This window comes from Chinchilla lanigera, unplaced genomic scaffold (assembly GCF_000276665.1).
Source record: "Chinchilla lanigera isolate Chin_1 unplaced genomic scaffold, ChiLan1.0 scaffold00035, whole genome shotgun sequence".
Lineage (NCBI taxonomy): Eukaryota > Metazoa > Chordata > Mammalia > Rodentia > Chinchillidae > Chinchilla > Chinchilla lanigera.
Window position 1 is genome coordinate 5,162,380 of NW_004955436.1, and position 23,838 is coordinate 5,186,217.

General features: G+C 37.5%; 1 protein-coding gene across 1 annotated transcript in view; it reads right to left on the bottom strand.

Annotated features, from left to right (window-relative positions):
• Positions 1-23,838, bottom strand: part of Trdn (triadin) — a 302,783-nt gene that overhangs the window by 198,435 nt on the left and 80,510 nt on the right. The window contains exons 5-6 of the mRNA XM_005389153.2: positions 15,573-15,632; positions 1,190-1,255 (exon numbers count right to left, since the gene is read on the bottom strand). Coding sequence (XP_005389210.2) covers positions 1,190-1,255; positions 15,573-15,632 — 126 coding nt within the window. The remainder of the gene's footprint in view (positions 1-1,189; positions 1,256-15,572; positions 15,633-23,838) is intronic.

The following is a 23,838-nucleotide window of genomic DNA, read 5'->3' on the forward strand; positions in this document are numbered from 1 at the left end:
GTAAACAGGAAGAAAAGAGCCCTACACAGCACTTCATTTCTGCTTTTCAATTTGGATAAATATTTTGCAATGTTTATAATTGAATGGTAAAAACATTCTTAATTATTTTTAACAAAGGGTTGGGGATTTAGCTCAGTGGCACAACACCTGCCTAGCAATGTGAGGTTGCAAGTTCAATTCCTGGTACCAAAGAAAAAAATGAGTATAATATTTTTTAACAGAAAAGTTAAGCTACTGTGAAGTTTGAAAAAAGTGATAGACTAAGAGATGTCTATACCCCCAAACACACACACACACACACATGAAAAATGAGTGCGAACAGTTATATAAGAAGAAATAGAGATAATTAAAAGTCATATTTGAATGGTTTAACCTGCCAGTAACAAGCAGCTAAAAGTTAGGATGGAAGAAAATATCTTCACTCAAGTACTAGCCACTTTCTTTTTAGAAGAAGTGAATATTTATTTATAGGTGTGGAAAAAATCTTTAGAACATGTTTTTAAATAATAAAAGTAATAAAGTAGGACATGTTAGATTTTGGTGTAAAAAATAGAGGAAGTAATAATCTGTACCATTCATGATATATTAGGAAAATAGACTGTAATATTAACATAATACAATTATCTGTCATAAAGTACAGTAACGTTAACCATCCATGTAATTACTGAAGTCCGGGGGATGCACACAGTGCTCCATGGGAGGCTGCCGCTGCTGAGTGACTGGGCCCAAAGGTGAGCAGGAGGAGAGGCAGGCTCTGGCCTGAGTCCCAGGGCTGAGCAAGGCGGATGCCTTGCTGTCTATCCTAAATACACAGAAACTGACATCCAAGTACATACTCACAGGTGATTGAAACACGCGAGTTGCAGTAATGAGATCTGCTTTTTATCTATGAAATTGGCAAGTATTTTCTAAAATAATATTTTCTTTGCTGTCTGAGGCAGTCTCAAAACCACAAGCAGAAATGTTGATAAAAAATTTGTAGAACATGAGGTGGTAACAGAGTTCAAAATCCTTAAGTACTTTATCCCCCTCTATCCAGAAATTCCCCCTTTCAGATTCTATCCCAAGGGCAAAAAATCACAATATACTTTTAACAAAGAAACGTAAGTTCCTCTGAAATCTGACAATGAAGAGGAAGTTGAAAGGAGATAATTTAACATTGAAAAAGCAAAAGAGAATAATCACATACCTTTCTTTTCAGGTTTTTCTTTTTCTTTGGTTTTTTCTTTGTCTTTTTCCTTTTCTCTGTGTGTAACTGGAAAGAAATAGATAATACTTTTCATTTAAATGAAGGGATGAATGACAAGATACTTGCATGGATTTTTTGATATCAAAAACTCACCTGCTGCTTGCAGAAATCTTCCTTTAACTGGCATAAAACTCCAACATACTTGGAGTTTTAAACTTCAACATAATTATAGATTTACCATGTTATTTCTAATTTTATTTCACCTTTAAGCACAAACTAGTACCTGAACTGGGTATGACTGCAAAGATAACAAGATTTTTCAACTTTTACAAATCTTTAAGTTAAAAATTTAGATGTGTTTTAAAAGTTACCATGCCAGACGCCAAAGAGCCCAGCTTTGGTATTGGATGAATGCCAGAAATATGAAGACAAGATACAGACATAATCTCTTGAACAGAAGCAAAGAAGACTCAACCTAAATTGTATGTGTTAATCTTTTACAAAAATATTCTGCATAAAAGTTTTTGAAAATGTACTAGAAGGTTAGAATCTTACCAAAACTTTGCAAAGAAAATGAAATTTAATTAGCTGTGATAAAACTGATGTTACAGTAGGATTCAAATTTAAGAAACAGTCTCGCCCCACACTTTAGTCACAATTATTATTTATCATCCAAGTCAGAAATGTGGGATTCATCCCAGCTCCTCCTGTTTCCCTCTCTCTTCCTCTCTCTCTCCCTCTTCTCTCTTTCTTCATTTCACCTAGCTCTTTCAATCTTTTAAACATTCCTCTAGCCCTTACTTTTCTATCTAATATTATATTCCCTCACCTATCATTTATTTACTCAAAAATACAGAAAGAACACCTGCCATGTGCTAAAGACTGCACTAGACAAGACAAATATCATCCCCATCACAGGGGTGCCAACAAGCTAAGAGGTGATGGATGCTAGACAAATAATGCAAAAGGCAGTTAAGGGCAGGCAGTACAATCCTCAGGAAGAGAGCAGGCAGGATTGTCTGTCTGTGTATGAGATGGGACCTAGCTCGCCTGGGTCTTTGAGAAAGGGCTCCTGGTGGAAGTGAGACTGAAGAACATGAGGAAAGTTAAGACTGAAAAACATGAGGAAAGTTAAGAGTTTAGTAGCCGGGGAGTGGGATTGATCAGGGAAAGAGATCAGCACAGAAAGATGGAGCAGGATGTGCATCCTGGACAGGCTACTGTTATGCATTTTACTATAATATCCTGACATCCCTTGAATCTTTTGATTTAGATTTTTTCCACAGTAATCTTTCTAGCACAAGTCTGCTTATATCATCCCCCTGTTATAAATATTAGTGTCCTCTTCATTGCTAGCTTGGTATCTGTCACAGAGTAGGTGATATGTCAGATACAAAAATATTTTATTACTCTAGTCATCTGGCATTTGCTTACCAATCCAATCTTACATGTCAGGAATTTCTCCTTGAAATTTGTATTTCCCAGTTACAACAACATGCTCGGAGCTCCACATGCACAAAGTGTGTCCCATGATGTCCTTGCATTGCTACTTGTTTGTGTCTTTCACCTTCAGTTCTCTCACACATGCATTTCTTTACTTTCCCTCCCCCAGCCCATGGGCCTGTTCAGTCTTGGTTTATATACCTCCTCTGTAAAACTGTCTTTGACTTATGCTTATCACACACACCAACTGTGCCACGTGCATGGTTAGTTTAGAAACTTAACAACAGTATAATTGTTCACGGGTCTGACTACCCACTAGATGAAATCTTTAGGGGATATGCAGGGTTATTTTATTCCTGCATACACGGTTCATTGTATAATACATGCCATACAGTGGAATCTTAATCATAGTTTTGAATAAGTGAAACCCTAAAATATTGTAAAAAGAGCTAGTTTCCTTTTCTAGTGAAATTCTCTTCTATATTTCTCTTCTGATATATATATATATATATATATATATATATCACTGCTTATTTCAACTATTTCAAATAGGTTTTAGTTTTTTTAAACTATCACAAATAAAGCCTAGAGATAAACAGGAGGGGAAAAACATCTTAAAACATCTAGACATTATTTTATTCTTTGCACAGGTAGTGGGTCATGTAGGTGTTTCTGAACTACTAAGTTCAATGTAAGTATCTTTCAAAGTTAGGGGAGGAAATCAACATTTGCAGACTGCAAATAGCTGGGTTCCTTTGGATCATTATTAATTAAGCTGAAAACCAAAAGAAATTCTTGGCAAAAACAAAGCCTCTTTTAAAGTTTCTCTAGGGGGAACCAAGTTTGTGTGAGATAAGCCATGTTTTCAGAGCCCGGACTGGAAAGAGTCCCCAGAGAACATCTAATCTGCGTTCTGCCTCTGTCAGGGACGGAGCTCCCCGACCTCAGCCAGCTGGCTGTCCATTCCACTAAAGGATTTTCAGATTGACGTGTGCACAGGCATAAATGGGAGAAATAATACGAAAATCAAAAGAGCAGGGGGCTGAATTCAGACTCAAATTAGCATATTAACTCCTCTTCCCTATTACCCAGGGGACAGATCTGGTTCCTCCAGTTGAAGTTTGATTTATAGACGCAGTACTGCATGCCGGAATTTCATTCCACCCTTCACACTATAATACAGCTCTGGGACGCAGCTGGAACATGGGCTCTTGGGAGTGATTCACAGTGGCAGACGCCACTGAAACTGCTTGGACGGAGACGTCCAACTTTGCCAAGAGTGCTCCAACACCAAGTTTTGAGATGACTTTCCTTCAGTGCAACAGCCCGTAACCGCTCTGATAATCAGCATAAAATGAAAGTGAACTGCTCCTGCCCCTCCATGTGCTGGTGCGGCTCTAACCCTGGAACCCATAAACAGGAATATCCCATGCAGGAAGAAAAGAGTGCCTCCTGGTCACCAGCCCTGTGTGGCAAGTTCTATCATAGCCAAGATAGTTTTAGCTCAGGACAGAATGAGCTCTTTGCACCTGCTAGAGCTTAATTTGTTTGTCATCTTTATTTATAAGAAACAAAAGCCCCTTTCGTGCGTTGATAATGAAAAGCAAATGGAATGTACCAGTTGGAATGGCCCTGAAGTTTGGCATCAAGCTGGCCTGGGTCTGCTGTTTCAGGATTGTCCAGACTTTGACCTTTCCCTAGCCATAACATTCAGCTCAGCTCAACCCCGAAGTACATCTCTCAGCTCCCCGTGTCTTCTGTCTTCTCCCCAGCATGCCCCCGGCTGGGCTCTGTGCCTCTGTCTTTGATCTCATTGCATTATTTAAAGGGAATCACGGCTCACAGCACCCCTGACCCTGCAGTCCTCACTGGCCTAACACTCCGCAGACACCAAAGAGCAGGAACCAGTTCCTTGGTCAGAGCCCTTGCTTTGTCTGTTTTGAGCTCAAAAATCGAGAGTTTTGATGTGTAAATTGTTAGAGGACTAAGCTGTATATGCTACTAAATTTCCCAATTGATGAGCAGTAAAGAGATTTAAGCACAACTCTGAAGCTCATACTTGATTTCAGAGATACTGCATGAGACTAACAGCTAATAAGCAGATAAATAAGCAATTAGTTTTTCATTTCTTCACTATACAACCTTTGGGAAGCAGGGTAAACTATAACAGAATTTAGTGTTTTTCTTTCAGTGCATTTCTCTGTCTGTCAGTTTCCTGTTTCTTTTATAGGAGAAAATCAATGAATTTTGAATGGGGAAGATTTCAGAAAGCTTCATGAAATTCATGTATTATATATATACATATATATATGTATATATGTTTTCATTCCTCATTTTTAAATGACAGAGCACAATACTCATTTATTTCATACCAATTAAAAATCAAATTCTGCTTCAGCCTCCACTAAACAAAAGTGCCAAAGATAGTCCTGGCTGTCTGTGTGTGTGTGTTGCATTTTTTGTAACTAGTCTGTAGAATTTCAATTCTGTGGCAAGAAATAATGATCTAAGCACTTTAAAAAGATAATAATGAATTCAATAGAAAAAAATTATTGAATAGAAAAAAACTTCAAAAAGATTATAGTAGGAGCTGGGGATTTAGCTCAGCGGCACAGTGCCTGCCTGGCAAGCACAAGGTCGTGCGTTCGATTCCCGGTATGGGGAAAAAAAGAAAGATTATAGTATACCTTCTTTGTAAAAAGAAGAATTTATAATTTTAACTTTAACAATTGCACAGAGTTTTAGAACTGGTAAGGTCATAAAAGGTCAACTAACCTAAACTTCATTGTGGTGGGTAAGCAAACAGATTCAAGAATCCAGGGCAAAGTAATGAAAGAATATAATTACATGATTATTTCGTTCCCAAACTGTGCTAACTTGTCCCTTCCAATTTCTGTGTAGACCATACACTTGTTCTTATAAGCCCCAGAGTACTGGTTGGAGTTTGCAGGCCTGTAACCTAAAATCTACTCTCAATAACGCACACTCTGTTTTATAATAAAATTATCTTACTTCTATATTACAGTGAAAATTTAGTAAAATATCCAAAGATAAAATCTCACGTGACATATATGCTTTACATCACAATGTAGATGTTTTCATTTCTGAAACATTGGTTTTATTCCCAAATCCGATGTGCTTGTAAGGACAGTTCCCCTCCCCTGGGGCTTTGAAGCCACAGAAAGAATCACAACCACCTCTGCAAACCAACAGCTACCAGCACGGCAAGGATGCACAGCTCTGCATGGAGCCTTCGTTCTCATTTTCTAAGTTTATCTTTCATAGCTGATGGGAAGGGAAGTACGTACATCTACTGCACTTTAGGGAGTCCACTGGGTACTACTGAGAGGAGACAAAACAAAAGCTTGTATAATCCAGGGAGCCTAAATGAATTGGAAGTCTTTAAGAGCATTTTGATAAAGGGCTCACACAAATTTAGATATAGGTTCGTGTTCCGTTCTTGGCTTCTGGGAATCACCACCTGCCAAGTCCCCTGTCTGTTTATGACTCCAATCCTTCAACTGTTTCCCAGAAGTAGGAGGAGTTCAAGGCAGTTAAAGATCACTGCTCAGAGATTACCCTTTAGAAAACAGACTCAGGTTTGTGCACGTGAACTTCTGTAGACCGAACTGCGTCACCTCCCTGTCAAAACAATGACGACAACAACAACAGCCAGTATGTCGGAGCCCTAACCTCTGGCACCTCAGAATGCACCTGTTTGGGAGCAAGGTCTTTCCTGAGGTGACTCACTGGAGTAATGTCATTAGCTTGGTCGCTAATCTAACTTGGCTGAGGTCTTCAGATTGCACCTGGAAATAAATGAGTGAAAAGACAGAGACACAGGGAAAGCATCATTTTTAAGGTAACAGCAGAAAAAGGAGTGATTTATCTGCAAACGAAAGATTGCCCAGGAAACATCAGAGGCTTGGAGATAGGCATGGAATAGAATCTGTTAGAAGGAACTGCTCAAACAGAAATCTTAACTCGGAACTTCTACCATGGTAGAAGCCATAAACTCTGTGAGCCCCAGTTTTGAGTGCTGTGTGATGACACCTTTGGGAACTTAGTACTAACAGTCTCTTGCGTGTCCACTTTTCTATGGACTGACTTCTGACCCGGCTCTGTGTCTTCCACTTTAGGTTTCAGAATCCGTGCCTGAACCCCAAAGCTCTCATTCCTCTCAGGCCCCATCAGAAAGCTGCAGTTGGACCCACTCAGCAGCTGAGGTCCAGATGTCTGACAACACGGCTGCCGTGCAGCGTCGCTGTGAAACCTTCAGAGTGGGACAGCTGCGTCCTGATCTCACCTCGACCACTGGATGAGCTTTGTTCATCCTTGAATTTTTATTGCTCAGCATAGTTTGGCAGAAAGTAAATGTTGTGAGCAAATTAGTATCACCACTTATTGGCTGTGGCAGTTTTTCCATTTACTGTCGGAACGGGAGAGAATTTCCCTTCTCCAACAAAGGAAGAACGCCCCCCTGCTGCACACACTCTCCTGTGGGCCACAGCCCAGCCGGCAGCAAGCATTTCTCTGTGTGGCTTCCCTCAACTCCTGAGGTCCAAGTTTCTGCCAAATTCCAGACAACCCAGTGGAGGCAGCTGTCAGGACCCCCACTGTCCTGGCCACTCTCGAGCTCTCCTTTCTCAGAAGGACCATTTCTGGTTCTTGTTTACTGCTGAGTTCTTGTCCTTTTCAATCTGTATTTTCATAAGTCCGTGTTTGTAGTACATAGCGATCACATTCATCTTGGGGAGGTGGGGCCTGCACGGAACACCTCCTCATTCCTCTTGCACCCCTTCTCCTCGCCTCCCTTACCCATCTGCCATCTCTCCACCCCTTTCCCACTTACAAAAGATATGTGTTCTGTAGCAGTAAACTGATGTATTTAATAAATAGAAGTTTGATATTATCTCAAAACAATGAAATCTGTCACTGAAGAAGAAATAGGATGACGAGAAAGAAACACTTCCATGGAAGAAATAGCTAAAAACAAAATTAAGAATAAATTACTACTTTTATCCAGATAATTAGATTGTGGGTGTTTTCCATTTTCTTTTCTTTTTTCTTTTCTTCTGTTTGCATTTCCCAATCTGTTTAGATTGAACTTCACTATTTTGATGTATATTAGTAAACATTTTAATGTGAGTGTTTTCAGATTATGCATCACAGAAGTTTGTTTTACTAGGAAACTCTTCATTGCTTCTGATCACATAAATTTGATATTATAATGGTCCGATTAAAGCTGAATTGAGATGTGTGCATAGACACGCACAGGTGGCAAAGTGCACAACACCGTGTACTTGTCACTAGACATCACTAAGGATTGTATGAGGAGGGTCTCATAGAACAGGCTAGAAAACGTGGCTTTGATCTCTTAGGACCCAGACATCAACCAACAAGTTTAAAGCACTAAGCGTTAGGACTGTGTTTGCTTGAGGGACTGATGCAAGAAAGTCATTTCTAAAGCACTTGTGGAAATGATTGTGAGACTGGGGAGAGGTAGCAGCGAGAGTGAAGACAGTGAAGATGCAATAGAACAAGAGCCTATGCAAAGCGAGACTCTGGCACTGCAAAAGAACAAGAAGTTAGTGGTAGGAACTGTAACACAGCTGCACTCAGAGGTGAAGCAGGTGGGTAAACATTTAGTCAGGGCTCATGAGAGGGATGGGTAGAGAATGTGCTAAATGGGGTGCAGGCTCCACCCAAAGGCATCCCTTGGCATGTTCACCTAAAACCCTTGCTGATCAGTGGAAGCCACGTTGGGATGTACTTGGAGTCTAAGCCATGAGTTGAGCTGGCAATATGTCTAACTCTGGTTACCCACTTGAGTCATTAGGCGAGCTTGGTCAAAATCCTGGCCTCATTTCCCAAATGTTATGGCTCCAGGATGGAGGTTACACATGATACATTTTGTAAAAGCCATGCAGGTGATTTTAAAGGATAAAATTAAAGTTGACTACCACCTCTGCCAATAATGGTTGCCCGTTTCTTAGCTTGAATAGCTTGGTCAGATGGTGGTATCAGTTATTACAACAAAGAATAAAGAGGAAAACATTTTATGTGATACATGTCAAGATGGTATTTGAATATATTGCATGATAAAATCTCTCAGCTACCTGTATTAAATTAGATAAGAGTTGTACTAGTAAGGTACAGAGATATTTTATAGTCTACATCTTCTACCATTTCAAATACCAAAAATTAATTAATATGGGGTCCTAAATTAATAGATGCCTCAAATGAAATGTGAAGAAATTAGCTCATTAAGAAAATACTCAAGATATTCAAGACATTATCAAGATTTTGATTTGAGTTATATGTACATTATGAATTTTAAAAAGTAGCTTATATTGTGCTGTCCTAAGGGAATCATGGCATCGGTTTAGCCACAAATACAATCTGTCCAACTTCCAGTGGGCATAGCTCTTCATGTATGAAAGTCAGAGAAACAAAATGGGGCAAAAAAAAAAACAAACAAAAAAGCCCCTGGATTCCCAAGGAAGTACAAAACATAATAAAGGTATTCTAGGTGGATCTGCTTGCCTAAATAAAACCTTTAATATCTACCTTATGTCCAAGCCCTCTAACAATAGTAACTTAACACCTGACTTTTCCTGGGCTTGTGTCTGAAGAAGTAGAAAAACTTGGTAATAATGTTGCTATAAATTTTGTACCTTTATCTATTGTGTGGATAGGGATAGGCTAGCAACAGCCCCCTAAAATCCAACCATGTCAATTCCCTGAATGTGCTAATCTTCCTTTAGATGTCAAATAAATATTTTGCAATAAGATTAAGTCAAAGACCCTGAGATAAGGTGATTAGCTTGGATTACCCTGGTGGCCTTAAGTATGATCACATGTATCCTCAGGATAGGGAGAAATGAACTGGGAGAGGGACAGGGCAAGATGACCACACAGGCAAAGATCAGAGTGAAGTGGCCACAGCCAATGACTCTTTGACTTTGGTCTAAAGCAGATAATTGTTGATATCTGGCCTTGAGAACTACTGGAAGAGAATAAAAAATGTCTGTTTTTCTTTTAAAAAATACACCGGTTTGTGGATATTTTGTTATAGCAGCTATAGGAAACTAATACCCCTATAACAAGTCATCTGGCTTTCCTACCAGCGATAAGTACTGTTATATCACAATTCTAATTGTTGCTATGTGAGAAATAGCACAGAGCAGACGTAGAGATGCACCTTGGCTCTGGAGGCTACCGTGTCTAGGAGCTCTCAACGGCCCACACGGATCCCTGACACATGGCAGGGAAGAGAAACAGCAGCTGGAGGCTGTAAATATGAAATGTGTGAGCCGACCAGAGAGATTGACCCCAGGTAGGAAGGTCCTAACCACAGAGTTTCAGAGTTAGACGCTAGACTCCAATAGCAGAGCATAAATTCTCATAGAGAAGAACAGCATTAGATATCAAATATAGCAGGAAAGCCATCTGTTCCTAAATTAGCGAAAACAAAGCCTAAACCCTGGCTCTGCAGCTTTCTAATTTAGACAGTGAAGAAATCACTGGGCACAGGTAAAAGTATTCTCAGTTTTAAATATCTGTAAATTGTCTACCTATTTATGCATCTATCTATCTGTGATATACCATACTGGTTTGATCTATGATGAAGTGAAAAATTATATATAAAAGATTAAGGCTAGTAGTTTCCTAGTATCCCAATACTGAGATATCAATTGCTTAACAAAGGAGGTACAAATATGGAGGTAGCATGGCCAGTAGTTAGTATAATGATATATCACAAGATCTTGGGGTGAAACATCTTAAATTCCTCCAACCTATGTTCAGATAGATATCAAGTGGTATTAAACAATACAGAGAAAGTATAATGCAGTTAAGAAACCTTCAAGAAACTGTCGTTTATCTAAGCAGAACTAATTAAGAGGATTTTTGTTATTAGCTGATAGTACAGTCCATAATTAACTCAGGATTGATTAAAAAAATTTCCTATATTCATTTCAGCATAACCTAAATCTTGCAATACTTTAATCATCCCCATTTTACATAGGAAGGAACGCCTGCCAAGCAAGATTAATTTGCTTGTGTGACATCATGCAGACAAAAATTACTAGGTTTGGATTCTAACCCAGGTTGGTTAATTCATGACCTTTCTAAAAGTAGGAGAGAATAATGTTATCATCCTGCTTTGGAAAAATCGTATCCTCTGCTCTAATTTGTTTTTTTAATAATAATCACTGGCAACATTTACTTATTTACAATATATATTTCTGGTCCATCATGTTCCTTAGGGAGAGTCTATGTATACCCTTTCATTTTAGATATTTATGTGCAGAGTTGTTGATGTCTGTAAGGGACCCACAGCTTGTTGACTGCTATAGGAGACTGGTCCATGTTTCTCAACACTCAGTATGTGATTGGATGTCCACCGTGAACATCCACTCCTCTGAAATATCGTGGGATGCAGGCTCAAGGTTGCCTTATTCATCTCTATCTGTATATTCATTAGTTCTATAAGTTAAAAGCATATTATAAAACATTAGGCTTAAATGTACATGTATTCCTCAGGATCATTTTTTCCTCTTTTTTATTTTCCATTTGTTAATATGTTTTCCTTCCTTTATTTTTTAAAGTAAATTAAAAAATAAAATATTTATCTGTATAAAAAAGAAAAGAAAAATAAATAATAAAAATAATGGTATAAAATTTCAAAACAAGATTGTAAAAGAGTAACAATGGTTAGTACATTGGGTATTGTTATCTTCAAGGTAGTTGCTCAGATTACAAGATATAGGCATGAAAAACTGATCAAACAATGTAAGCATAAACCTTTCTTTTCAATAGACTAATAGCAATTAGTAGTACAGCTCTTCTTAATTATCTTGTGTGTGTGTATATATTTGCCTTTTCTCTTCCTTCTTTTCTCCTTCTCCCATTCCAGTTTTGCTTTCCTTTTGCACAGTTTCTTCCCATTTCACAATATCTACTGTACATTTTGGGCCTTATTTACTCTTTCAGTTTCTCACACCAGAGACACAAAGCGATGTTTACACAGGCAAGACTGGTTTATTTCTCTTATGAGTATGGACTCACGTTACAATTATTTCCCTAGAAAAGCCTCAGGTTTATCTTTCTTTATAGCTGAGTAGTACTCCACTGTATAAAAATAGCACATCTCTTTTATCCATTCCTCAGTTGATGGGCATTTGGGTTATTTCCAAGATTTAGCTTGCAAGGCCATTTTGACCTGTAGAAGCTTTCATTAGTAATGGTAATCCTGATATGAAATCTGCACTTTTCCTGCCAACTCGTACACAAGTGTATTGCTCAAGACCCACAGCCACTGTACCGCGGGCAAGTCACTGTGCTTGTTCAGGAAGGTCATCTGCAAGAGTAACAGTTGGTTGAATAACACTTGGCAATTCAGGCAAAGATATATTACACTTATAAGTTCCTTCTACGCAAGTGTCATGCTCCAGCCTGTGCTATGCAAATTCAATACAAGGTCACAAGTACATACATTATTCTTTTTATATTTCTAGAATGAATTCCGGCACTTGTATGTGGTGAGTACAAGGTTAATTTAGTTCAAAGGTAAGCCTTAACAAACATGTCAGAGCACACGCTTGAAGCCATAATTGATATTTATTACGAAGTTATGAATTAAAAGGCTTCATTTAGCTCCATGAAATTGCTATATTCTTCCCTAATGAAGAACATCAAACAAAATAAACAGAGGGGCAAAGCAGAAATAAAAGTTAGCTTTATATGCTGAATTTAAATCACTTAAAGCGGATGACTCTAAAAATTACCTAATTTTCTGTTACAAAGAGTCAGAATTGAAACTGATTAATTCTTTGAGGTTTTCCAAATGAATTAATTAGCATATTGATTTGGAATTGTTTTGGAAATCTATGTTCTGTGGGATGTTATGGGTTGAGTCTGGAATGTCTCTCAAAGCCCATGTGCTGAAGGTTCTGCCCCTGATGCCACACTGCTCGGAGGTGGCAGGTGACTGGGCCACAAGCACCCTAACCTTGTCAGTAGGGCCAACCATTAACGCGTTTGTGGCTCAACAGGTGATTAGGAGGGGATGGGAAGTAGAAGGTGAGGCCCTTTGGAGGACATAGGTCCTTACAAGCATGACTTTGAAGGCTATATTTTTGTCCCTGGTCATTTCTCTCCCTCCCCATCTCTTCTCCCATCCCTCTTTCTCTCTCTGTCTTTTCTTCCTGGATATCATGACGTGAACACTTTTGCTAACCCACAGGATCCTGGCCAAATGGAACCAAGAGACATGGACTGAAACCTCTGAAACCATGAGCAAAAATAAACCTTTCTTCACTGGAAGTGCTTCTTTAAGGTGTTTTCTCACAGTGACAGAAAGCCGAGTAACACACAGGTAGTATGCATTCTTTGGTTTTCTGTATTGCAGTAGATGAGTACATCATGGAGGTACAGACTTGTGCAGCTTGCTAAGGACTTCCACTCTCCTAACACTCTGTAGTGTGCTGTTATACTTTGATCTAGAATCTTCCCTCAAAAGGCTTATGTGTTTTGAAAAATGATTGGCTCATGCAGGTGCTGACTATATCAGCGGATTAACCCCTCATGAGTTCACTGCCTGAAGGAGCTGTTAGAAGTTTGGGTTTCATTGGAGGAAGCAGGTCACTGATGGGGATAGAAGGATGCATTTTTTCTCTGTTTGTCCTGCTTTTTCTCTGCTTCCTGGCTGCTGTGAGAAGAGCAGACTTCTTCCTCCATGCCCTGCTGCCATGATGACTCAGCGTAGGAGCCATCTGACCATGGACCGAAACCTCTGAAATTTTTCCTCTTTTAAATTGTTTGTATTAGATATTTTGTCCCAGTGATGGAAAACTAAGAGAAATATCACATGAGTATTTTGAAAATGAAAAAACAGTGATAATGAGAGAGAGAGAATAAGATATTATCTAATTTCCATTATCACCAAATATTGTTATCTTTGCACAAAGCACTCTGGCTTTAGTATAAAGAATATTTTCATGTTGAGATATTTGCTTATGTCTTTTCTTATAAGAGCTTAAAATGCTTTAATATCACATTAAATTCTTCAGCATCCATCATATAAACCATAAGTGATACAGAATGTGGCATCTAGAACACAATATTTATCTCATATATGAACAGTTATAAAGCTACATATATTGTTACTAAAATATTTGGCAACAAAGATCAAACATCTACCTAGAATGTACATAAGAACGTAACATGTGAAATTAATCTATGTTTTCCTTCCCTTGAGAAAATTGGGAAAAAATAATAAAGTGTCTCTGACACGCAACCAATGTCAAATAGCTGAAGCCTTACTCTCTCTTTCTGGGTAAATATTGAATTTCTCCAAGTATATTTGATCTACTTTTAAAATGTATTCAGGTAACTAATTTTCAGCCTAGACTTTGAGAAATTTATTTCAAACTTCAGCCAAGTTTGCTGTTTTAATTATGGAAAACTCTGTAGCTTGATAAACCCACTCTATAGCTCACTGCTGAAAGTCTTAGACAGCAGGAGTTTAAGAAAGTCTGGTCCAAAATGCAAATGGTACCATCTGTATCACCCCATCCATTCCAGAAGCAGTATGATTAAATTAATAGTAAGGTCTGTAAGATGAAAAGGCAGAGACCTCAATCATGTGGAAGTCGTTCAGCATCTGTTTAAATTCCAGCAAATAGAAATCACAGCCAGTTCAGTCATGGTTTCCTGGGTCTGTCCCTGCTCAAGAGTAGAGCTGTGTCCAATTTCCCTGACCAAAGGTATTAAGCACCAAAAAAGGAAAGGGAACAGTAAGAAGACATTAGCTCCCTAAGTACAAATATAAATAGGCTTCACTCTAGTGAGCTTCAGTGTCCTGATTGTGTAAGGCCTAGCTGACCAGTCTGGAGCCAATTCAAACATTAGAATTAAAGACTTAATATCTGAGAACAATTTCATCTCTTCACAGAAAGGAAGAACATGAAATATATTTTAAAATAACAACAGGGCACTGTAGTACAGAAACACATGGTAGTTTAACGTAGAATTAACTTAGAACTTCCACTAGTTGAAGCTTACTCTCTACAGCTGTGATATTCACCACAGGTAATTTTGCATTATTTCAAATTTTTCATGACAAATATTGAACTACGTTTAATTTTTATCCTAGGAAAAGTTTTTCATTTTCTCTCTGCATCACACAAAGAGGTTGATTCTGAGATTTTAATTTTCAACCCTGGCTTACCCAAGCAACTGACCATTGGGAAAACCTGGGCACGCTTCAGCATGTGTCCTTTTGGATGACATTGCTTCCTCTGAGTTCTTTAAAGTTTTATGACTACAGGGGTCACCCGCAGAAAGTGATGCTTGTCAGATCCGCAAGGCAGTGCTGGCCATTATTAAAATGCTTCTGCTGCAAGATTGCAGGACTGGATTCTGCCTAGTTGGAAGGGATATTAATCATCGGTTGTCACTGTCTATCCAGCCTGGAGGCCGTGCGCCAGCGCTGCGGGGGTTGTGACACGCCACAGTGCGGTAATATAATGACTCTGCACTCGATTCTGCACAAAGGTTATAAAGAAGTCCCAGGGCATAGAAATTTGGATTGGAAAAGCTGAACTGCGGCTTATTACAGTAACTTATTTTAAAAAAAGGGACCATTTGCATCATAAGTCAAAAATATATCCATGGTGCTATTTAGCAAGAAAAACTACCTGTAAATAAAGACCGTCACCCAGTTTGAAGTTATGTTGATTTCAGTTATTGAATATTATTCATATATTTATATCTGCATTTAACTGAGTAAAAGTCCTAAGAAAGTTTACTTAAATTTAAATAAATAATGTCAAAATCTCAAAAGAAATAGAAGCAATTTAACACTAACTTTTCTTCCCTGCATAAAAAACTTAGATTCTAATCAATAAAAATAAACATAAAGTTAAACATTTACTTTTAGTTTGTATTTTCCTTTCAGGCTTTTCCTGCTTTTCAGTCTTTTCTTTGTGTATCTCTAAGGAAAAATAAAATGTAGTATTTAAAATCTTTTTGCAAAACTATAAAATGTTAGCCATAACTATGTCCTATACTTTATAATTCTATCAAGTATAAAATTTTATATCTAACAACCGTGTTGATGTATAAAAGAAAAGAGTCTTCATAATATAGTTCTCCATAAAATTACTTATTTATTGAAATGAGGGAAAATTTGGAAACATCTGAAAATCAATTACTTGAAAAAGTTTAAAAATTTACATTGGCAGAGCCATGTTGTTACCATTTTCCATGCTAAAATTGATCCACAAATTATGATTATGTTTTATTTCAATTACTCCCGATGCAAATTAAGAGTTTTTAATAAGAATGTCATTTAGATGTATGAAGACTTAGTTTTTACATATTAAATTAAGAATTTGTGAAATGAACTGCAACCACTGTCTAATAGGAAATATATCTCAGCAGTATTGACTCAAAGCTGTGTTTATAATCAGCAGTTATTATTGCATTTAACCAATAATTGCTTCAAACAGATATGCCACATGCCATTAAATAAGTCAGTTGTACATTTTTTCCAGATATCAGGTTTTAACAAATACATTCAATTTTCTGCTAGCTTTAGAGCACATATCTTACCAAGTCTTAGAAAATGAAGTTAATTCTGAATTTACAGTTAATTTATGTAGAAGTGAATTTGAGATTAAAGTTTACAAGTATGATTACTACCTCTGAAAAGTGACTTACTCTTAAATATCATGGTTTTTCTTAGAAAAATGCTAATGAGGTTTACTTATTTATTTATCACAACTTTATTCCACAGATGGTCCAAGATGATACTAATCACGGTACGTATTTTAAAATCTCCATTCGTAAATTTGCATTTGCATTTTTGTAACTTCTCCAGAAGTCTACTAAATCAGGACCAATTATAGGAAAACCCTAAATAACTTCAAAACAGACAGAGGCTGACTTTTTCTTTCCTGCAAGGAGATAGCCAACACTGTGAAGACTTCCTTTCTTCAAGTGTTGTCATTAATTAGTCCTTTCACTATTAACATCGCCATTCCGTCACTCTCATCCCATCGCAGACTGAACGGGGCCAGAAAGAAGCAGATGAGGTAAGGTGCTCAGGCACAACTCTGAATAAATTCTCTAAGGTCCCAGTGAAGATCTCGGAAGGGCACGGACACTTCTGTCTTCCACCTCTCACACTACCTTGTTTATTACTCTCATTAATGTCCACAAATTCTACTCTGGAACAGTTTCTCGCACTGGTGCGGTGGTCCTTTTGGTTTAGATGAATCGCTGTTTGTGAGCAGGGTGCGCCTCCTCTGTGCATTCTAGGATATTCAGCAGCAATTCCTACTCCTGTGAGACATCAATAGTCCCTGTAATCACCCTTCAGGCACGGCAATATCTTCAAACTTTGCCAAGATCCCCTGCAGGACAAGATGAATCCTACACTTGAGAGTCACTTCTCTAAAACTGCAGAATAATCAGCCTAATAACCTGGTAACCCTTTGCCACTGTCTAGACCTATACCGTCGAATGGGTTGGTCATTGCACACTATGCATTCTAAGCACATGCTATGCTGTTATTCTAAATCGATGCGTACTATACATCCAAAGAACACATACGAGTATGAAGACTTAGTATTAAAAAGTATTAATTTATTATTAAAAATGAGTCATTAGTAAATCATAATTAATAACATTTGAAATCATATTATTTGGATATATTGATTGTGATGGTGCTATTCCTGGGTGAGCTTGGCTGAGCTAATATCCTTGGCTGTTCAAAGGAGCACCAATCTAGCAGTTACTTAAAGTACTCTGCAGGTCTAACAAAAATCCTCAGTTAATTTAAGTGAGAAAGGTAATTCTTGATAGTTGGGTAGATTTGTCTGATCTCCTGGGAAAACCTTAAAAATAAGCCTGTGTTTTCCCAGAACAAGAGAAGAAGTTCTTTCTGGGGCAGAAAGCTTTGGTCCCTGTCTTGGGTTTTGCCCATCATCTTCCCTCCCGGCTGGCATCCTACGGGTTCACACTTACTTGATGGTTTCCACAGACAGCAAACTCCCGGGGATAAAGACAGTTGGTTGCTTTGTTTTGTTTTGTTTTATTTTGTTTTGTTTTGTTTCTCTGGTACTAGAGATTGAACTCAAGGCCTTCCCATTGAACTATGTCCCAACCTATTTTTTATGGTTATTTTGAGACAGGGACTTGCTAAATTGTGAAACAGCACAGACTGGGCTCCAGATTGTGATTTTAGCATTAAAATAACTCTTCCTTATCTCCTCCCCTTGTAATTTTTCATTTGAACTTATGCTGACATACAAGATTAAAGATTATTAAAATTAATTTCATATTTTCTGTAAATATAAAATAAATTTTATATTTCTCTTTTAAATGCAGCTCCCTTAGAAGCAGGTATGTGCATGTGAGTACATGTGTGTATTCCACAGACACATGCTGGCCATTCAAAAGAACAAGGAAGGAATACCAGAAATCATATGAGAAGATCAGATGTGACTCAGATTCTTCCTCAGGATTTGGTGCTGGAAGCCACCTGCGTGAAGAACGCTGCCAGAGCCTCCTAAGCTAAGTTAGACTTGGCGGCACTTGGGCAGATAATGGCATGTGAGAAGTCTGTAGAGTCCCTGCTGGTCTGAACTCAAGTTCCCTGACAGACAGGTGGAAACTTGTGCTCAGAGAACAGATGGGGCATGAACTCATGCAGGCGCATGAACTCTAGTGGCTCTTCTACCTCTATACCCAGAGCTGCATCCCGTTAAAAGGAGTGGGGGCCAAACTGTAGCAGACATGAACTGAGTGGGGGTCCATTGTATAGGGAAAATAAAGAAGACACATCTCACACAGCCTGAGATCTAGAACACCGGTCAGGACTTCTCCCAGTCCCTGAGTGTTGTTCTCCATCCCAGACTTTTTTAGACAGCCTAGGTGCCACTCACTGGGTGAAGGGATAAAGAAAATGTGGTTTATATACGCTATGAATTATCATGCAGCTATAAAAAGAATGACGTCCTACCATTTTCAGCAAAAACTATGCATCTAGATGGCACTGTGTTAAATGAAATAAGCCAAGATCCAGAAAGAGAAGTACTACATATTCTCTATCATATGTGGAAACTAAAAGATGGCAACCTGAACAGTAGAATTGGCCTTACAGGAGATTGGGAAGGGTGGAGAGGAGAGGGAAAGAGGGATTGGATGTGAGCCATGCATGCTGTGTGCATGTGTGAAAATATCACAGTGAGTTCCATCAATATGTATTTAATCCGTGTTAATAAGTTTTTAAAAAGTTACTATGTGGATCAAGAGATTGAAGAGGGAAGAAAGATGCAATGGAAAAAGAAGTAAGGTGTATGTTGTACGTGTACCCACTCCATGCAGGGATGTCAACATTATGTGCTACAAATATGCTCCAAAAGAGACTCAATGGATGGGTGGGGGGCTGAAGGAGGGAAGGGAGAGGGGATTTATAAAAGGAGTTATGATCTGACATGTACATGTACCAACTCCCCTTAAGGAATGGAAACATTACGTATTACACACAGATACTAATAAAATACATAAATAAATTGATAAGTAAATAAATATTCATTCAAAGGGAAAGACAGGGATCAAATGCTTTCTCTGCATCTTTTTGAATTTGTGAAAGAGAATGTAAATACTTGTGGGTTGGTTGATATATTTCATGTTTTACCTAAGCAACAAATTAAAGAAAACCTGATGCAGAATCAAGCTGAAGAAAGGCAATATATTTCAGAGAATTTTATTTTGTGGTCTGTCAGACAGAACCCAGATTTGCAACCAGAGAATGCTCAAGAATCAAGTCTTGTTTTAGTTTTCTTGACTCTTCAGCCTTGTCTGAAGAAAGACCCACTAGTCTGGGTAGGTCCACCAGGTTTCATTCAGTTGAGAATCACAGACTTAGAAACTTGCCCGGTAAGATATGCTCAGCTTACAGCAAACACGAGTAGCGATGCCTTGTGTAAGCCGGATTGTTTGGTTTTGTTTCTATTTGCTTATTTATTGCAGGAACATGATCAATTAAATTTTTAGCTGAAAGTTCACTTTAGCTCTATCAATATTGCTAGAGAGACAGCGCTAGGTAAACACAGCTAAACTAGCAAAGGAACATTTACGTCTACATTTCTTTGCTTACAGAGGCAAAGAAATGTATGATTCAAACTTGAGAAATTAAATATGTCCCTGTGTGCTTTATTGCTGCATCACATTTTTTTCTGGGAATTCACTGGTGTCCCTGCCTATAGTTATCCTGTCCCAGAAGTGTCCAAAAGGGCTCTGCATAAGTGCCAATTGCATCTCCTCACATTACGCCAGGAAATGATGACCATTCTGCTCCTGCCCAGCCGGAAAACAGCATGTTACCAATTTAGACTTCAGAAAGATCTTTTTCTCCTGCACAGAGGATGCCCGATTTATTACTTTCAATTGCCCTTTCCAGTCAGGAACCTTTTGTATTTTTGATAAATTAAACTCAAAAGAGTAAAGTCACTAGAGAAAGAAATGTATTGCCTTATGGTTTTTAAAATACTTCAAAGAATAAAATTTCCCAGAGTACATGAACAGTAGCATAGTTAAGAATTTCCACAAATATCTCACATGCTTCTATATTGTGTAACATTAACAGTGATCTATAATGGTGTAAAGCTAAATTTAATATCATGACACTTTTTAAGGAACAGTTTATTTAGACCTGAACCAAATTTGAATACAAAAGGCAAAGAAGGTCAAGGCAGTCATTATTTACCTCCAGATACACGTGGTTTAGAATTAGGTGAAAGTCAAATTCCTTGGAAAAGGTGTTCAGTCTCAGCAGCAGATGCCAGTTGGAATCATAAACCATTTTTTAAACTGAACAACCTAAATCTAAAGACTTTGCGAATTAGAAAGTACAGAGGACAAAGTATTTCAGTACATGTGTGAAATTTCTTGTAAGTTTTTAGAGGATGAGTTTTTATTTCAATTTTGGGAATTAAGTAAAGGAAAAATAACACAAAAAGAATGACAGTTATCCCTGCATGTTAGGAGCAATGAGGGGTTGGTTCCCTTTAAGGAGACCCTGACGGCTCTGCTAGTACGAGGGAACCTGTCTGCTAGTCATGTTCTACTGGGTCAGAAATGGTACCAGAAGCCCCAAAGGACTTACTAGAAGGGCAGGTGAATTCTGCACAATGCGGGTGATATTTCCCTTTTCTTTTATTGCTCTCGACTTCCATCTAACAATTTTCTGTCTATTTGTAAGGAGGTACATGCAAAAATGAGAAATGGGAAAAAGAGTTGGTGTCTCATCTGAGATTCTTATTCATCTGCTACTCTAAAGTAAAAGTGCTTGAAGCTTCATGTGGCTGGGCTTTAAATGCGTGTACAATTTTCCTCCACTTAAATAACTCAAAGAACTTAGACTCTAACTTTCGTAATTTGTTATTCAATGCAGAAAATGAAATGCGCCATCCTCAATTACACTGATTTTCTAAAGTACATCAAACAGTGTGAGTGAGTTGTGAATTGCTAGGAAACAGAGGCACAGACGTACTAACTTACTGTGATGCTGAGAATAAATAAAAATTACTTATCTTTTAGATTACTCATTATTTCTGAATTTTAATGATCTTTAAATGACTTTTAATAATTTTCTTATGAACAATGTCATAAATCTATCATTTTCTAATACAATTAAAATATCATGAATTTTCATTGGAAAACTATCATGAATTTCCATTGGAAAATGTGGATAATGTATTAAAAGATCTATACAAAAGTGTTTTCATTTCTGTCAATCACTAAAATATATCTTAGGGTTAAACTAGTGCTCAACTTAACATGTCTAATTCAAATAAGAGTTCCATTTTAGTAGCTCTGAGAGCTTCATTTCTTCATCTATGAAATGAGGCTCCTAATAGCATTCACCTCAGAAGTTTATGTGAGGATCGAGATAAGGCAAAGTGTGTAAGATGGAGAGCAGCTCTTGACAGCAATTAAGCGTCGTGAAAACTGACTACCAGTAGTAGCAGTGTTGTATTCCTTCGTTTATAAATACCCAACTGATAATGGCAAGAAGCATTTGTTTTGTTCTGCACTAAATTTCCAATGTTTAACAGAACATATAGTATATTTGCTTGATAAATATCTACTACAAAAAAAAAATACTTTTATGTATTACAGAAGGTGGAGGTAGATTATATCTTACCTCTTCTAGATGATATAACTCTCAAAGCAATTTAACCACAATAGTAAAATGACTTTTGGAAAGGAAAATGCTATACTTCCAAATATTTCTACTTCGTGTTTCGGGTGCTATGGAGAGTTTTACTACTCCACAAACTGTTGCAGAATTTTATTACTAACAGAAATAAAATAGAGTATCTGAAATGTATTTATAAATGGCAACACTTACTCAAAAGATTTTCATGCTGCATGGATCTTAATATTGTTTTCTATAATGCTGAAATGTCAAATGATAACTAAAGATAGTAAACATGCTTTTCAATGCCACACCTTACAGTGTTTCCAAACTTACTCATTGATGTTTATACAAAATTAAGTAAACTGTGAGTATATTATACTTATAATAAAATGTTGGCAATCAAACCTGATGTTCATTTCAACAGAGAAAATTGGAGACTTTAGACTTCTTTGTGCTAGTTTCTCAGTTTAAAGAGAGAATCAAAAACTTCCCTTTCCTTTGTCCCCCAGGTTTGCTTCCGCTAACATTCCTTCAGCCTTTCCACTAGGAATTAAGTCATTGCAGTAATTTCTACACACCTTTTTTTGTTGTTGTTTTGTTTTTTGGTCTTTTTGAGACAGGATCTCCCTATGCAGTTCAGGCTATCCTTGAGCTCACTTTGTAGCCCAGGCTGGCCTTGAACTCACAACGATCCTCCTGCTCAGCCTGCTGAGTGCTGGGATTACAGGTGTGCACCACTATGCCCAGCTTTGTCTAAATATGGGTGGTATTTTTTATCTAAAAAGTATAAAATTTGGGCATTTGATCAATATGCTTATGCAAGACATTTAAAATGACAAAAATAGATTTTAGCAACAATGTTGGTGAACTAAGTTGCAATTTTCAGGTGTAACAAGGAATTTCCTCGTGTTCATTGGCTGAGCACCTTATAGAAACATATACTTATAGATATAGAAACACACACTTCACCAGGAGAAAGACTAAAACTGCCGAATTGAAGGTGAGGATTTCCTCCACTGTCTCGGCTATCATTCTTACTCTTTAGCCTGTTTACTGCTGTCAAACCCCAATCACCTAACCTGTCTGCCACGGAACTAAAGGTCTTCATGGGACCCATAAATTTTTCCAAGATTCTCTCAGTTTGACATCCATATGGAGCTTGGGAAGACAGGCTCTGGGTACCAAGAGGAATGAGAACTTTGATAGTTGCAACAGCAACAAATGAGGTCAAATTTAATGAAAATGAACTGAACTAAATTGCACTAAAATGGACTAAACTAAATGGACTGAACTGATTCCTAAAAAGGAGCTTCTTTTGGACCTATGCATCTCAAAGTTATTTTGTTATGCTATTTGTATTTTTGCTGAAAACAGAGTTTGTCTACTTAAAATCATAACAAAGCTTCTTGTTAAGTATTTTATAATATTGTCTAAGATGTACATGGTCAGTTTAAAGCATAGAATTTTTCTTTATCAATGACACACAGTTAATAAATTCAAAATGTGATCAATTAAGGATTTTTAAGTGACACACTCAAGAAGTTAAAAGGTTAATCTCTGTCACCAAGGCAACTATCTTGATACAAGATGACAACTCAGTTTATTAAATTATTATGAGGATTGTGGATTTCAAAGAATGTCTTTTATCATTGCTTTCTCTAGATATCTCAAAGAATCAAACAATATAAAATGTTATTGCATAATTTTTCTCATTTTAAATATTAAAATTTAAATTATTCATTTGAATGTAATATTGTTTGTAAGATTTTGCCAATTGTTATGAGGACACAAAAGGTTAATTATGACAAACTACTGAGCAAATGTAGCTATCTATGTGGTAGCTAAGGAATGCTACTGGAACATATTTTACCGAACTCAGTATTTTACATAAATATATCAAATTTTGTGTGGATTTCTGTGTTTTCTGATACTTCTTTGTAATATTGATGAAAGTACTCTTTGGTAAAGGGCACTACTCTTCATAAAT